This window comes from Trichogramma pretiosum, unplaced genomic scaffold (genome assembly GCF_000599845.2).
Source record: "Trichogramma pretiosum strain Unisexual culture from Peru unplaced genomic scaffold, Tpre_2.0 scaffold3, whole genome shotgun sequence".
NCBI lineage: Eukaryota > Metazoa > Arthropoda > Insecta > Hymenoptera > Trichogrammatidae > Trichogramma > Trichogramma pretiosum.
In genome coordinates, this window is record NW_019641698.1 from 1,830,740 (window position 1) to 1,847,480 (window position 16,741).

Genomic DNA, 16,741 nt, shown 5'->3' on the forward strand with positions numbered 1-16,741 from the left:
CACGTGCGTGAATGTATGCGTACACGTATGTGTGGTACGCGCCGCGGACGACGCACGTAGGTGTTATTTTTTTTATTGCCACGCTCATTAGCTCTTGCGCAACGCCTCGCAATGTCTTCTCGCGCTCGTCGCTCTTTTTTTTCTCTTACTTCTCAATTCTCTACTCTTTTTTCTTTCAATGTAAGCTACTTTACGAACGAGGAAAGTCGCATGCGAAGATGCGCGAAAAGAAAATGTATTTATCGTAATGAAGTAAGATGTTTAGAATTGGAGCGAGAATTCCGATAGAATAGTAAAATGCACGATCTCGAATAAATGAAACAATATCGCTGTGTGTACGCATCGCAGTCGGCCGCTGGAACGAGGTGTGTGCGTCCGTCTGTATTTTTTTTTTCTCTTTTTCCTCGACGACTTACTTTTGCACACAGCTGGAACTGCGCCGCACGGACTCGAGAGCCACTCGCTACTACTGCCTGTAACGCTGCTGCAAACGTCGACCTAAAAAAGCAATTAGTTGGGTTTATAACGTGTACCCAAGTGAGATCCAAACTGTGCATCACGTGCTTCAACAAAAAAAAAAGAAGAAAAAAATCATGCGCTGCGTGCACTTACGTATTAGCCTTACGTACATCCGATTGTCTTTCACGTATCAACAGTTAGTTTATTACACGTTCGAAATGAAAAATCAACAGGCAGAATTCGATAACTGTCTCTTTGTAGAATTGACGGTGGACTTTTATTGGCGAATCGATTTTTTGAAATTGACCTAGACTCGCTGGACAGAAATAGCTGCGAAAACAAATCTCTTACGTCTGAAAAATTCCACTCTGTAAATTCTCTTGTCGCGCCCACGGCCACGCGGGTGCACCTTCAAATTAGCAAATGGCAGAACGAGGAAAGAAAAAAAAAATAAAATAAAACAATGTACGAGACAACATCGTACGTCTTTGGCTCGTGTCAAGAGAAAACGAGCTGCGCGAGTTATATATGCGCGTCAGCGACGAAATGACAAGCGCAAATCCTGCCATCGGCTCGGTATATCATGCCGAACGCGAGAAGAGGACGACACGCGAGAATATAATAAGCTGCACATAAAGGTATACACATGTATCGCATACAGTGTGGCCAGCACTCGAGGCGCAATGACGCGAGACGCTTTTCCGAATTTTCACGCTTCGTTGCGGCGTGTGCGCGTTTATAATGCGTCTATACAAGCGCGTAGACGGCGACGAGTTCGTCGGACTTGGCGCTCCGAACGGAATTGCTCTAATTTATTGCTCAACGGGCGTGCATATAAAAGTACGGGCACGATGCACAATGCAAAATATGTAAGTAACGATCCGAGCGCGAACTCGCATACGGCTAAGGTGAATCGGCAATTTTTTTGTCGTTATTACGCGATGCCTGTCCCAGTTGTCTGATCCGATCGATCGAGTTCCCCTCGTGCGAGTAGAATGACACTTTTTTTTGGCTTTCACCCTTTTTTTCTTTTGAAAATTTGCCTAAACAAACTGGCGCGAGATCGCTCGACTGTGATAATAAAAGTCGGGCAGCAGCAGCAGCAGCAGCAGCGACGCGATGACGTGTTATGTATCTCATGTATTATAATGGCAAAGCTCCGACTGAGTGAGAGAGAGAGAGAGAGAGAGCAACGCCTCTTAGGTGTTATTGTGCCATATATAAACTACTCTATATATGCACAACAACAGAGCAGAGTAAGTATAGCAGCAGCAGCAGCACGCGTAGTCCAATTGCAAACGCGCGCGCACACACACACGGCGGATGATCGCGTAACGAAATTATTTACGCACCGCATCGTGTGTTTATGTGTGTCGAGCCCATCTCCACTCTCTCTCTAGTACATGAATATAATGTAATGCTCCGATGAGTCAGGTTCGGTCGCGAGCTCAATTGCTCCATACCGTACTGCACTAGGTATATAATACACGTCGCGCGTCTTTTGTGCGTTTAAGCAGCAATAGAAGAGAGAGCAAAATATGTGTCGGCATTAATTCGCGCGATTGCGCAACTATTTCGGCTGCGACTCCAATGACAAACAATTACTAATTATTGTCGCGTAGACCACCGCCACCGCGATCCGTGTCACACAATGTCTTAATGCGCACCTCCGTATAAATTGTAATTGCAGTTTATTTTTGTATAAATCAACGCGACGGAAGCGCGGCGCAATCAACGTCTCTCATATGCATAAATATTCGCTGCTGCATCTGCCCGCTTGTGTGTGTGCAGCCACAGAGAAAAAACAAATCTCGAGTTTTACAGAGCTTACGAGAGCGTACACAAAAGCAGTAAAGTTTTAGCACGTGAACCAGCTCACTGTGCGCGTTATATTTTTCACGAGCAAAATAATATCTCGAGCTACGATACGCCGAGTCGATAGCAGGCCGCCTATATACATATTTACGCATAAGAAAAAGGGCGGAAGCTTTTTTTAATGCGCGGCGTCCTGGCGTCGTAACGACTCCGCAAGCACTCGAAATGCTTTTATCCGCGTTGAAACCAAAAAAAGGAAATTATCACTGATATGCGAGATGTGCTGCAGTGGCCGCGCGCATAAAACGATGCTTTTTACGAATCAATGATGGCGAAAAGCTGTAAACTTTTTTTATATACCTACTCCCGGCAAGGCTAAATATAATCAAGGAGTGTATGGATGATGTATAAAAATGAGCATTCGTCATAGAAAATTGAATATAGTTTTAATGATTTTTCTTATAATGCATAATTATATATTTTCATTTGTAGCTTGCTGTTGTTGCTGCAATTGTTTTGTTTTTCTATACACGACATTGTACATACATCAGGTAAAAAATAAACAATATTAATATATGGTTCATATAGCATAACACATACAATGCATATAGAGATTTTTATTTCGAAATTTATATATAATATTTATATAATCTTTTTTTTTACTTTTGTCAAATATATTTTTTTTCTTTATCAATATAACCACATAGCGCATATACACAATTTTTATTCATATAATATATATAATGTATCATTTTTTTCATTAGAGACGGAAAAATCCAGCTTTCATTGTAATTTTTTTTTCAATGTGATATATTGTGTCTATGTATTGTAAATATATGTAAATATATCTATATAAGTCGTAACAAAAATAAATCATCGAAAATATAACTGACCATGTACACTCGCTTCCGTTTGATTCCACAACAGCTAGAATCTAGCGTAGTTGGGGTCGCCTCTGTGACAAATTAAGCGTGAATAATGTAACAATAATATACGAACTAGCATAGGCTGAGACCCTACTTCACTACGTTCAAATTTCGAACTACTGCGGAACCAAATAGAAGCGAGTGAATGTGTGTATATATAATAATCTGTATCTATATAATGTCATACACTGTAACGTCGTTAATATATTATTCGTTTGACAAGTAATTAATTCGCATAAAGAATTTTTCAGTCACGTAATGCGCGCCTTCGCGCCTCATTCTCTTTCTTACTCTCTCTCTCTCTCTTTCCTGATCGAATATCTGTGTTCCTATATGTATGTGTGTGTATGTTTTACGTATTAAATAATGTTTGTATGCTCGGACAGAAATTGACCATTAACCTGCTTTTCACGTGCGTGACACATCCATCCATACATACGCACACGCATGTATGCATGCAAGCACGCACGCGGCAAAGTCCCTCGTTCCGCCTATAATGCGGAACAAATCTTGCTCGCACTTTTTATGTATTTTTTTTCCTATTGATTGTTTGCAGGTGCCCCGACCCACGTTACAAGAAGATTACGAGCCCGTGTGCAGGAGAAAAAAAACTAACGACTGTTTGCGTATATATAGCGATTTTTATTTGCGACACGCGTAATACCTACACATGCCGATACATGCGCGTGTCGCGTTGAAAAGCTTATTACATCGGGACTTTCGAGAGGATACTATTCGTATATAATATTATGTCGAGGAACGAGAACCGTGACTGTCGCGACACGAGTGTACGACGGAGCGGCTGATCGCCAGGCGCGCGTGTAGCTGGACGCGACAATTGCGACAACGACGAAATGTAACGGCCATTTTAATTTTTCGTCCAATTAATTATCGAATGAAACTGAACGAGATTTCGGTGGAATTAACCGCAGCGGCACGAAGCGCGCCAACCACGAAATCGATTTTACACGGCTTTGCGAACGAATCGGTTAAAGCTCTCGATTGCAATTTTAACCGAAAAAGTTTAATGGGACTGGACGCGAGAGCTTCCGCATTGTAACAAGTTTTTTACTCGTTGTCAAACGCGCGCAATTAAGATTTAAGCTCGCGCTCGAGAGAGACAGAGAAATCCGCGAAACGGTGTCGGACAATCGTGCCGGCGACGATATTGGAGGAAAGAGAGGGTAGGAGGGGGTGAGTTGGCGAGCTTGCAACGAATCGGCGCTTGGGAACATCTGCGAACGTTTTAATATGCGCCCGCTGTAATTGATCGTATATAATTTCTATTAATTGTACACACATGCAATACACGAGGTATATGCTCTTATAAGCATCTAATTCGACTATGGCTTACAAGCAATCACACGGAAAAAACACAACACGCGGAGATTTAAGTCAGTCTTGAGCCCTCCCCCTTTTCTATTACACTGACTATTTGCGTCTCGGAGGCGAATGGCGCGCAAAACGTGTATTTGTGCCTTCAGCGAGACTTATCGATTCCACCTCTCGGTGGATGCGATATATAATAAAGCAAGAAGAGAAAGAAAAGGGAAAAAAGAAATGAAAAGGTCACGCATAAGAGAAGACAAACACTTGAATTTCCATTCGATTGTCGAAAGAGAGATTTTATGGTGTATATAAACGTGACAAATAAAACGGAATTTATCTTTGAAATTCAATTTCAGAAATTCAAACATTAGGCACCGCGTCAGAAGTTCATATCGTGTGCCACTGCTCGCGTAACATAGTCTGAATAACTGACTTTGTTTTATTATGTATATAATATATTATATCGTATTATGTATATAAACTTTGAATTTCGTATTATGCGAGTACGCTGATAATATAGAAGTGATATGAAAAATCGATAATCTGACGCAAACGCCTTTGTAACAATTATGACCGATAACCGAAATGTGATTAGATGAGCCATGATTGCTTATGCACTTTGTTACGGCATACCCACCTACACTCTATTCGATATAATTCCCATCCCCCCTCCCGTCTGATCTATGCCATGTGTCGTATCTGTTTCAAATGGTGACTATCGTATGGATCACGCATAATTTCCGTATACTCGTGGTGAACGTTCAACAGGTCAAATAAGTACAGCCACTCAAGTTATTATCCTAATCTACGGAATTGAAGATGGAAACGAATCAATAAGTTTTTATCGTATAATCTACTGAAAAATCATGATATACATTCATTTATGTAATGCATACAGTGCAGAGGGTAAAATTATTTTTCTTTAATTTATTATTTTTATACAGTCTTGATAATCTCTCAAAGAAACTTGAGATCAATGAATGACGCGTTTATTTTTTGTCATTACATTTAACGAGTTTTTTTTAAGTTTAGTTCCGAGCTTTTTGATCATTATATCATAATTTTAATACATCATTTTTACGACATTTATTTGATAATCGTTATAGTCACATTTTTAGAATAAGTTTTTTTTTTAATCGATATACACGGAGGCATCATTATAATATGTAACTTGGGTTTACTACGGATGTTTATAAAAGCCAACAGAACTCAGAGTTAAGTATGTGACAAATCTACACACTCAAAATATTAAAGGCTTATCTCTAAGCAACTATCTTAAATTCATGCTTATAGAAGAGATCCCTTTTCTGGATGAAGATAACAAATGACAAATGATAAACGATAGATGTCGAACCTATCACACAATTATTATATAATAATTAATTACTGTTATGATTATTAAAAAAATATAACTATTATACCAATAAGTAAAGAATATTGATAAACATTAAGAAATAAAATCAGTTAAATCAATTGTCTTATGCGCTATTGATTAGGATTCTTATTCGCACTCGAGCCTTACACGCGCATAGAGCTTGACGCATGATGATTTATTACACGACTAGCTTCGTCGCTCCATTATGGTGTTGTAGTTGTAGCTGTTGTTGTTGTTGTCGGAGTTGTTGATTAGCTGTTTGTCGACGATGCGGCGTGTGCGAGAGGTTGTAGTTGTTGATTGTTGTTGTGGTGTTGGTGCAGGTAAAACGACGACGATATCGGGGCGAGGAATTAAGTAGACGTCTTACTTGCCCCACTTCTGGAACAGGCCGACGCGCTGACAGCGGCAATTGAAGCCCCAGAGATTGCAACGGCAGCTGGCGCCGTAGCAGCAATCTTTGGGCCGGTGGTCGCAGATCCCGTTGCGTGGTACGCAGGCCCGCCTGAACATAGAGATCCACGAGGCTCGTCTAATCCATCACAGCGTTCAATGGGAGAGATCGAAAAAGGATTTGTTTCGTTTTGTTTTTGGCATCTTTCGTGTTTTTTTTTTTTTTTAATTTTCATTGCAATTTTTACTTTTTCAAAAATTTTGATACTTGTTTCACCGTCAACACACACAATTATAAAAATACGCACAGCAGCTTTGAGAGTTTCGAGACATCGACCGAGAAAATATCACGTCGAGCGTATATAGAGAAAATTTGTAAAAAAGCTCACCGTAGCTCGCACTAGATGTATAGAGAAGGAGAGAGCACACAGGCTGCCCGTTTGAAAAAAAGTGAAAATCAACTAACTTGTATTTGTATACTGAACACATAAGCGTAAAGAGTCTTTATTCATTGCGACAGATTCGACAAAATTCTTTCAAAGCGATAGAAGAAATTCATTTGATTTATCGTTTGGAGCCTGGTTTCCGAGTGCTTGGGTTTTTTTTCTGCGTTGTAGATGCCATCTACACGTTGCGATGAGAAAAAAATTGTGTGAAGCGACTCGTCGATACCGCTTTATTTTTTATTATTAAATCTTCATAAATGATTTTTAAAAACGTTGTTGGTATCGACGCTTCGAATTATCGAATGAATGAGAGAAAAAAAAGGTAGTTGGTTCAACCCAGCAATCCGAAACGCTTTTCGTCCAAATGTTTTCCATTCGCAATCGTACAGTCGACATTCAAAAAAAAAAAAAACGCGAATATGCACAAGCGTATGTGTCGACGAAGCTTTTTATTTGCTTGCAAGCTCGCCTCGAATCGAGTAACACGAACGCGCATGCATATTCAACAAGTATAAGCTCTCAGTCGTTCCGCGCGACACTACTGTAGGCTTACACGCACACACAAAAAAAAATCAAAAATAAACCTTCAACTCTGAGAAGTAAAGGATAGGACATGCAGAGAGATAGGTATATGTAACATCGTATTACTTATAAATGAATATATTATGTTACATGTGCATAGCGAATATGATTGGTGTGTTTTTTTCTCTGTTTTTATGGTTACTCACTTCTGCTGCTCACTGTGCAATATATTTTCCAGAGCGTTGTCCTGGTAGTCCGAATCCGACGGCATAAGCTCGTCATCTGGGGAGAAAAAGGAAAAATAATCGTACGGTTATATTTTCGCGGCTGAACATAAAGCACACACGAGAACCCGTTAAATAACGATAAGATTTTTCTCTCTCTTTATTTTTCTTCATTCCTCGAACCACGCAGCGCAGCACGCTTATACCCAATTTATATATATCACACGCAAGTGCGTTTGCTTGGATTAAATTTATGAATTTTCTCTCCTCGCGCGCTGCCATCGTAATTCGCGATAATCCGCCACGGAGACGCCGCCTACTTTTATTACGTGCTCCGTTGATCTTGGCGCTTTATTTTATGTAAGGATCCGAACCCTTGGAGAGATTACACGCGAGTCAAAGCGTCGTGTATCATATCCAATTTGACATACTATATGTCCTCGAATGTCTTGGACATACTGACGCTGTATCTGGTGCCACATAATCCTCGTCTTCTTTTTTCCCCCAGCGTAGTAATTAGATTTATGTACTCGAGTAAAACCGATATTATCGCGAAGTTTATTTTACCCAGTTTTTAGGGATGAAAATCATGAAGCAACACTTGTAAAAATATACGTACTCGCGTTCAATTCGGTTGAAAGTGCGGCGCGCCCGCAAGCACATAAAAGTTTCGTGCAGCGCAATTCAAACATCTCCCTCGTTCTTACACTTTGGGGAAATAAAAATGTTTCATTGTCTCTCGGTTTTCTCGACGAAACAAAAGAGCTTCCTTGCTCTTTTCTTGCCAGATAATAGGTATATCTCGCGAAGCAGTTTGTAATAATGCCCTTTTAGCTCGTGCGTGCTGCTGGTACTGGGTACAAGATATATAAATAATTCATAAAAGTTGCATTGATTTTTCGCACTCGGCAAAAAAGCGCGCTGCCAGCAAGCTCTTTGATAAAGATCCTCCTCATGCGTACGCATTAATTTTTGCTCTTTTCTCGCATCGCCCTCGCACACGCCGACGCTTCCCGATTGGACTCGTTGAATTTCAAACGCAACTTCCGAAATACGCGAAAGTGAATTTATTCGTCGGGTAATGAATTATTCGACGCGTGTATAAATGCACATAAGCTCGGGGCTTGATCAAATTTTGTTAAATTTCAGTTAGTTTGTTTTACATCCACGCGTTACACAGCTACATAATGTAGAGCGACTGGGATGCTTGGCTGGAGGGAGATTTTAATGAGTTTTCCTTCGCGCTCGAAAGCAAATTTATGTTAATAAAAGTCTCGCTCGCGCAAGAGGGATTAATTTAAAACTGCGTGTAATAGCAGTTAATTTTATTGAAAAATTGAAAGCTCGCTTTACTTGGATTTCCAATCCATCGACTCTGTCGTCACCTAATCGCTAAAATACACATTACAATCCTCGATTCCTCGGCCACGCTTAAATTTCCACAGAAACGTGTAACAATCGTTGCAGACCCTCTAAAAAAAAAACAATTACTTGGTTGACTTTGACCGTCGTCCTCGTCGTCGTCGTCGTCGGAGAAACATAATTGTTCGCCAAGTATATACCATTGTGATAATTTTCTGTGCGAACGCTAGCGAAGATAAACTCGAAAGCGCTCTCGCAGCTCGCACCCGAATGAGTTTTTTAAATTAATATTTTCCTTGGGAAATATAAACTAACGCCCTAGTGAAAAATTCATGAAATAAAAGGACGAAGAAGTTAGCGCGAGAGAAAGAGATAGAGAGGGAGAGAGAGAAAATTTAATTAACGTTCGTAATTCAATCGTTTATGCGACGGTTACTGCGCTAGCACCTGTCAATGTACACTTCATTTATGCTACATGATCTATCACGGCTAGGTGGTAGAAAAAGTCTTCAATGACAGGGCTCGGTTAAACGATATCGCGGGCTTATTTATTTCTCTTTCGCTTAAGTATACAAACGCATACGCACAGGGTGCAAGAATATATTTAATCAAAGAAAACGTAGAAACGAGAGTCGAGGTTTTTCAGTTTAAATGTAAATCTCGTAGTGCGAGCGGGATTACATGATATACATGTGCTGCGAAGTTTATTACACGCTCGCTTACACGTGGCTACATAACGTAATTTACTAGTCAAAACTTTTCGCATTTCCTCGCCTTCCGTACGAATATCCCACACGCACGTACATAGATGGCTACATCGTCGTATGTGTGCTACACGCAATTATATATGTCTTGCATCGTCCCAAGAGCACGACACGCCGAATACATAATACTAAAACGCGACCTACTACGATATGTACGAGCGATAACGACGAAAATCGATTTGCGCGTACGTATAAGAAGAAGACGTGGGTACAAATTCGAATTATTCGCTCGCCTCGAGCGAATTGCCAGGCTCCGCCGCGAGCTTTTATGGACCGAGTGTCAAACGCAAGCTATTTATTTTTCCATATGGGCCGCGATAAATGTTCTTTCTCTCTCTGCGAGTTGAATCTCTCGGCACGTATAGCGTGATAAATCGCCTATAGCCTGCCTAAGGCCTAGGTTCAACAAGTGTGATCGAAAAGTCGAATCGTTCAGCACTGCATTCACACGGTCACTTTGGGCGCTCGCGCGTCTCGACGATTCTTGATCTAATCCACTTGTAGTCGAGTGTCAAGTAAACACACAAACACGCAATAAATGCCAATAGGAAGGTGTATATCTTACCCAAGTCGAAGTAAGCAGCAGCATCTGCGCGAAGGATAACAGTCGCACAGACGATCAGCACGAGCAATCCGACCAGTTCGATCTTCATCGTTCGCTTCGTTTATATGAGTTCGTACTTTTAATCAAGATTTCGAATGAATTCGACTTTTGCGATCCTTGGCTCGAAATACGATCGCCGAACTCAATCTCAATTCCAACGCCTCGATCTTCGCGTGCACAACTCTGTCTATTTCGCGCACTCGATTCGAGGTAGGGGTGCTGCTGTCGTGTGTGGCTGCTGCTGCTGCTCCAAAAGGTATACTCGCAGGTGGCACACTGTCGCAGGTGTACGTAACGTATCCAGCAGCTAGTCCAGCAGTAGATGGTCTAATCTCGCGCACGCGTTATCCTGCGAATGTAATGTGACAATATGTACGTATGTATAGGCGAGAGAGTCGTGTATATCTGCTAAGAGCTGCTGCGTGCGGATGAGTGAAGCACCGGCCGCGCATCAGCTTGCTTTTATAGCATCAAAGGAGAAACTCGGCGCAAAGAGGGGTTCTCGCGCATAGATCGTTGCTGCTGCTTACTCTACTGCTGCTGCTGCTGCTGCTGCTGCTGCTCCTGTGGGTGTGCAGAAGTGTGTGTATTTGTGTGTGACGCGCGGTAAAGTGTAGGACGAAAGTAGTGGTGTAGTAGCTTCGGCAGCCACAGCTCTCTCTCTCTCTCTCTTTCTAGGTATATACGCGAGAGGAGGCGGAGGCGTGGTCCGACGCACGCACTGCACACGCACACATACACACGTATATCAGCTCCGAACGCGCAAGCACACCCACACCATTCGAATTATAACGAATACATAGGCGAGCCGAGAGGAGCTTTCACATACGCGTATGCCATTGAATTTCATCTACGATACTCGTGTGTGTGTGTTTTTGTCTACGAGGCGCGCACTCTCCCTCTCGTTTTCGGATGCTATATGGCCATGCGTATTAGTCGCGCACACGCACCAGGGGCAGATAATATTCCTTGACGCGGTGTAGTGGGACGCGAGGGGGTACAGATGTCACGCGTTCGGCGTGAGGATTTTTTTCGGGGGCTTTTTCTCGCTCACAATGTTGCCCGACTTATCTCTGCGTGTACGGACAAAATACTACCACTAATTTTTCAGACGTAATTCCTCGTGCTAACTAATTTTGTTCTCGAGGATACTTTCAAGTTGAATTCGGCGAAAAATTTTTTTCTTTCTCATCAAAAATAGAACAATATCAATTAGGATACTCGATTCCTGACATCTGTACGAGGATCGTTTGATGCAAATGTTGAGCGCACAATAGAGAATGTATATCAATTACGTTGATCGTACAAATATTGACTTTATTGACAAAATGCTGTACTTGAGCGCGTGGCTTATTTGTGCCTGCGTGCCAAGATCTTTGCTCGAGTCAGCGCGAGTTCGTTTCGAGTATTGCTTGCGATATGGGGCAATGAAATATAAAAAAGCGTTGACACTCGAGAAGCGATATCCGGCACCGTCGGATGGACTGACCACCGCTACCGAACTGTAATCGGCCAAGTCTGACGCAGAGATATACAATATATTCGCGCGTCAGCGTCAAGTGTATCAAACTCGAGTTCACATTGATATATGAGCAATTTCTGTTTGTCTCTTTAGGCACAATTGAATTTCGCTAATTACCGAAAGTAAATAAGCTCTGTTTATTCGCTACGGGGTATATATTTTTATTTGAACATACTGGGCTTGTTTGATTAGAGCTTGATACACCTTTTTCGTTACAATATTACGTCCAAACCTACGCCTCCGCTGTACAAATATCGATTAGGTTTCTTCGTGAATATTCATTTTCACACAATAGAAGTCATCATCATTTAGAATTCGATGACAAAAAATGACTCCTCATTCATGGTAACCTTCAGCTGAAAGATATTTCTACGATTTCTAAAAAAGCTACAGGAAAACTGCTAAAAGATTGCTAAAGAAAATTGCTAAAGCTAAAGGATTTTAAAATTAATACCACGTTTTTGTATTCGCGTCCCTGATTCGCAGATTCGCGGATTGACACATGATTCACAGCTTGTTCGCATCTATCAATTTTTTTGTTGTAAAATTTTGTCTAGGTTAGTGATTAACATGTTTTTCATTAAAATCATGGCTCCTAAAAAGAAATCTCCTTACGAAAATTCGTTGAAGTCTCGAGATAATTCGGTCATGAACATGGCACAAAAGTTGAAAATTTTACAACTTTTAAACAGCGGTAAGAAAGTTGCGTCGGTTGCAAGGAGATATGTAGTCAACGAGTCTACAATTCGATCAATCTGCAGCTAAACTATGTAAAATCACTAGATTATAATAAGTGTATAACAGCGAATTGTATTATATTTATTTTATTTTATAATACAAGAAAAAGTGCTGTAATTAGTTTTATTTTTCGTTTTTGACAAAAAATTTCACCACAATTAGACTTTTTCAAACTCTCTGGAACGTAACCCCCATTTTACATATAAAATCAATGCTTCCGTATTCGCGGCACTTTTCAGGAACGAATTAACCGCGAATACCGAGGTTTTCCTGTATATCCAAACGTTGTTAGGATGCACTGAAAATTTATATATCTATTTTCCACGTGTAAACCAATGACGCACTCGCACACGGACCCATGATATACCCGGGTTACATGTTGGGCGCGTCAGGATATATATCCCTCGGTATATACCTTGGAAAGGAAAAATTCATTAGACTGATGAAAAAGAAGCGAGAAAATATCTAGCAGAATGAGCTGATCATGCTTGCTGCTCTCCGGCAAAAAGTCATCTGGCTGCTTTTCTTTCTTTAGCGCGTGTTGAAGAAAAGGAAGCGCGTGTATAGAGAAAAAAAAAGTACAAGAGGGAGCTCTGGCAGCAGCAAAGCCAAAGGAAAAATATCATTGAATCGTGAGAATTTTTTCAAAGTAGCTTTCGTGTTCGGTTGCGTAAAGCGTGGTGTAGTGTGTATAAGCGACACGCGCGTTGGCCGCATAGGAGCGGAAAGAAAAATGAAGTAAAATCATAATCGTTTTTCCATTAATCTCCTCGATTCAATATATAAGCCAATCTAACGAGTTTTTTCGTATATTTGTTTCATTGATTCGTTGCTCCTTTCAGCGGATTTTATTCATGCTTTCTCGTGTGTTCGCATAATTTTTCGGTACTGTTTTTTTTCATATCACGTCTATTTCTGCATCGACGAATTCAATTTTGTGCATTCGGACGAAGTTCGTCGAGCGACGCAAGTCGACTTTACATCGAGCGCTCATTCCGACGCGTGGCTCGTTCGAACTAAATCATCTAATTTACCAATAAGTAATTAGTATCGTAATTAGTTCTACTCGTAACGCAAAAAATAAATGTTTTCCTTTATCTTCTGCGATATTAATTTAATCGAAATACACACTCTGTACACACGTCGATGCATATCATATACAGTCAATACACGACCGAAAATATTTCTCAAGCCGTACAAAACGCGAACACGTGGGGAGCTCCTGTGAGCGCGCGCGTACGTATCAGCTGCTGACATCGGTAATTGGCAACGCATGTTTTATGACGTCAAGACACGCTCGCTCCTTTGTAAATATATTATTAAGGCTACACCACAACCAAAGAAATACACACACACACACAAAATAGAAATTGGCAACTTGTTGCTTAATCGACGCGAAAGAAAAGGGTCGCGATAGGTCGCAAGACGAGTGACCAACTTAAACACCCGCTGCTTTCGTTCTTTCTTTCATCTTCGTACAACAACTTAAGCTTTTTTTTCTTCCACTCGCGAGTACGTGCATATATGGGTAGGATGGGTGACATGTATAAGCGTGGCGGGGGGTGCAGCGCTGTCGCGTGTTTGTCACACTTATCATCCGAAGCGTTTATTTGCCTCTGCCGACTCTCTTTTGTATTATACTGACTCGCGAGCGCTCTCTTATTTTTCCTTCTTTTTTTCTTCCTCTTGACGCGTTGATTGCTCCCTATACGCACGCCTCGAAGCTCCGCATGTATAGCTTCGTGATTATTGAATGGAAATTTCATACCCGCGCTGAAGTTCAACGCGTGCTTACTCGCGCACAAGCTCCTCGCATTACTTTTTTCCTTTCGTTTTTTTCCTTCGTGCGTTAAACGCGCGCGACTCGTAGCTGAGTACGCAAATCGTTTTCCATTTCACCTGTCAGGATCGAGCGAGAGCTTGCAAACAGAGAGCTTGCAAGAGTCAAAAGCTTGCACAGCTGTGACTCGCAGCTGTGTGCATACGAAGTATACTCTGGGGGGTGGTGGCCTCGCGCGCATTATATCGCGCGAAGAAAAATGAAATGACAGCTTGCGTAACGGTACTACAAAAAAGTCTCGGAAAAATCATCCATAAAGCTGATCCGCGAGTCGAGTCGCGGATTAGAGTCGCGCTGCGATACGACTGTGGCCCCCGCAGCGGTATCTGCTGCATGCACGGATGCACACACAGGGTACTCGACGTCGCGAGGAATCACACCAGGTCTGACGCATTACGGAATTGCCCCGAGCGTATACAACAATATTGATTTTTGACTCAGTGTTGATACGATAATCAACCCGATGAACGTCATTACGTTAATTTTAACAGCCAGTTGGGTAAATTTATCTATTATTCGTAATTTATCGAAATTCGAAATAAACTTGAGCATAAAATTTCACACAAAAGTTGCATTGTATCACGCACTAAATATACCTTCGACGATAAAAATAAAAAATAATCGACTTTTCATTATAATTAGAACAACGATGCCTTTTTAAATGTGCATTATTTCAATCGTAAACATCTGTAAATCGGTCCGTCATAGCTGACCTCGTCTCAACCTTGTGTATGAATACCGGTTCGTTGCTCCAAACATTATTTTTATGCATAAATCGATCAATGAGCTTGAAAACTCGACAAAATTGTAAGGTATACGTAGATATCTTGCTTTTCATAAGTTTCATGGAAAATCTGGGGACACAATTTTCATATCATTAAAAGTGCAAGTGTTTTTAATAATGCTAGATGCGTATAAGTGGATGTAAACAGCGAGCCATATGCCGGTGTTAGTTTTTTATTTTATGTTACCACTTTTGCATCCCATAAGAAAGACAAACACGATACACTTATCTCATTATCAATGAATTTTTACGTACGAAATCATTGAACCTTCGCAACTTACAGGCAGCGTAAACGCTTGATTTCACAGATATCACAATGTTTGCCGATGCGCGTAAATAGACGGGGGCGCATACAACCCACGCCGAAGTTCCATGTGTATGCGAATGAAGCCGCGATAGCTCACAATTTTAATTAACACGTGAAGCTCGGGAAAAGCTCGATGCGTATACATATACTTGACTTCGTCGAGGTGGCAATTATGCTCTCATAACAATTGCACTTTCCGAACGACACTTGCGCTTTTAATGACAATCGTAACGGGCCACGAGATTTCAACAATTGTCTCTGCCACGCGCGGGTTACATGGAAACTTGCTTTGTCCCCCTCCCTCTCTCTCTTCCTCCTCCGCGCGGCATCGTGACACGCTAATTATTTGCATAATGGCCCTGATGTGCTGGCGCGCTCGTTGTATGTGTACAGAGGGAACATCACGGCTTTTTTCGCCCTACCTCTGGCGCAGCTTGTGTAAAGTGCACTCGTGAGTTGTACGACAACATACACACACACAACCAAACTCACGAGAGCAACTCGTCCGTCCTTGTCTTTTACACTTGTTTTGCTGCCGCAGTGGCTCTTCTTTGTGTCAAAATTAATGAACGTACAGTTTGAGATATAGCCTAATAGCGCGCCGCCAGAGAGCGAGAGAAACGGAGTGGGTACGTGATGCGCGAGGCTAATTAGCTTTTTGACGCGGTGTGCATTTCAAGCGGGAGAAAAACAAACGCCTAGACTCTACGTTCGACGCGGTGACTGACATTTATCATCTGTTTACACGTTTTTCATTTCCTTTTGCCGAAGAAGAGGGTGGCTTCGTAGTATTGAAACGGCATCGATAGCATTTTTCTAAAAAAAAGTGAAGTTATCGTTGTTTTCCGATCGACGACCATATATTTATAACTTCACGCCCAACTTACGTCAAAGGTCGTATATTATCGAGAAACCTTCAGCGATACACGGAACGAAAGTTCTATCGGCGTTTAATTTGACCCTTTCATGAATTTCACACGTGTCGATGGTATTTTAGTCGGAGCAACTGATCGCTTATCTTCCTCTTTCAATTGTTTGCGTCAAGACGCGCTGACAGCAGAGCTGCAGAGAGACAATTGTGACTCCGGTAAATTTATCGCTAACTTGTTGACAAAAGAGGGACACGAGTGCGAGTTAAAATTGAGAATCCTCTTCGTTGATCTTATCGGCTTTCAGTTGCTCGCTTTGATCGCAGCTTTTCAAAGTGCGAAAGAATCGTAGCCGTGAGTAATTCTCTTTTTGGACACGTTGAAAAAAACAAATAGGACAAGAAAATACGAGACATGTATTAGGTAATAATATGTAAGAGATAATTTTATTGGACCAATAAA

The 16,741-nt window shown here is 41.4% G+C and overlaps 1 protein-coding gene across 2 annotated transcripts; it reads right to left on the reverse strand.

Annotated features, from left to right (window-relative positions):
- Window positions 1-4,494: 4,494 nt before the first annotated feature.
- LOC106650342 (U8-agatoxin-Ao1a-like) lies at window positions 4,495-10,639 on the reverse strand. Of its 2 annotated transcripts, none has more exons than XM_014368280.2 (3): window positions 10,181-10,639; window positions 7,472-7,547; window positions 4,495-6,409 (listed from the first exon to the last, which is right to left on the reverse strand). In XM_014368280.2, exons 1-3 carry the CDS (start codon window positions 10,266-10,268, stop codon window positions 6,271-6,273), a joined length of 303 nt encoding a protein of 100 aa, XP_014223766.1. In that variant the 5' UTR covers window positions 10,269-10,639; the 3' UTR covers window positions 4,495-6,270. The 2 variants fall into 2 exon arrangements, with proteins under 2 accessions (XP_014223766.1, XP_014223765.1); XM_014368279.2 differs by having other exon boundaries at window positions 4,495-6,436.
- Window positions 10,640-16,741: the final 6,102 nt, after the last annotated feature.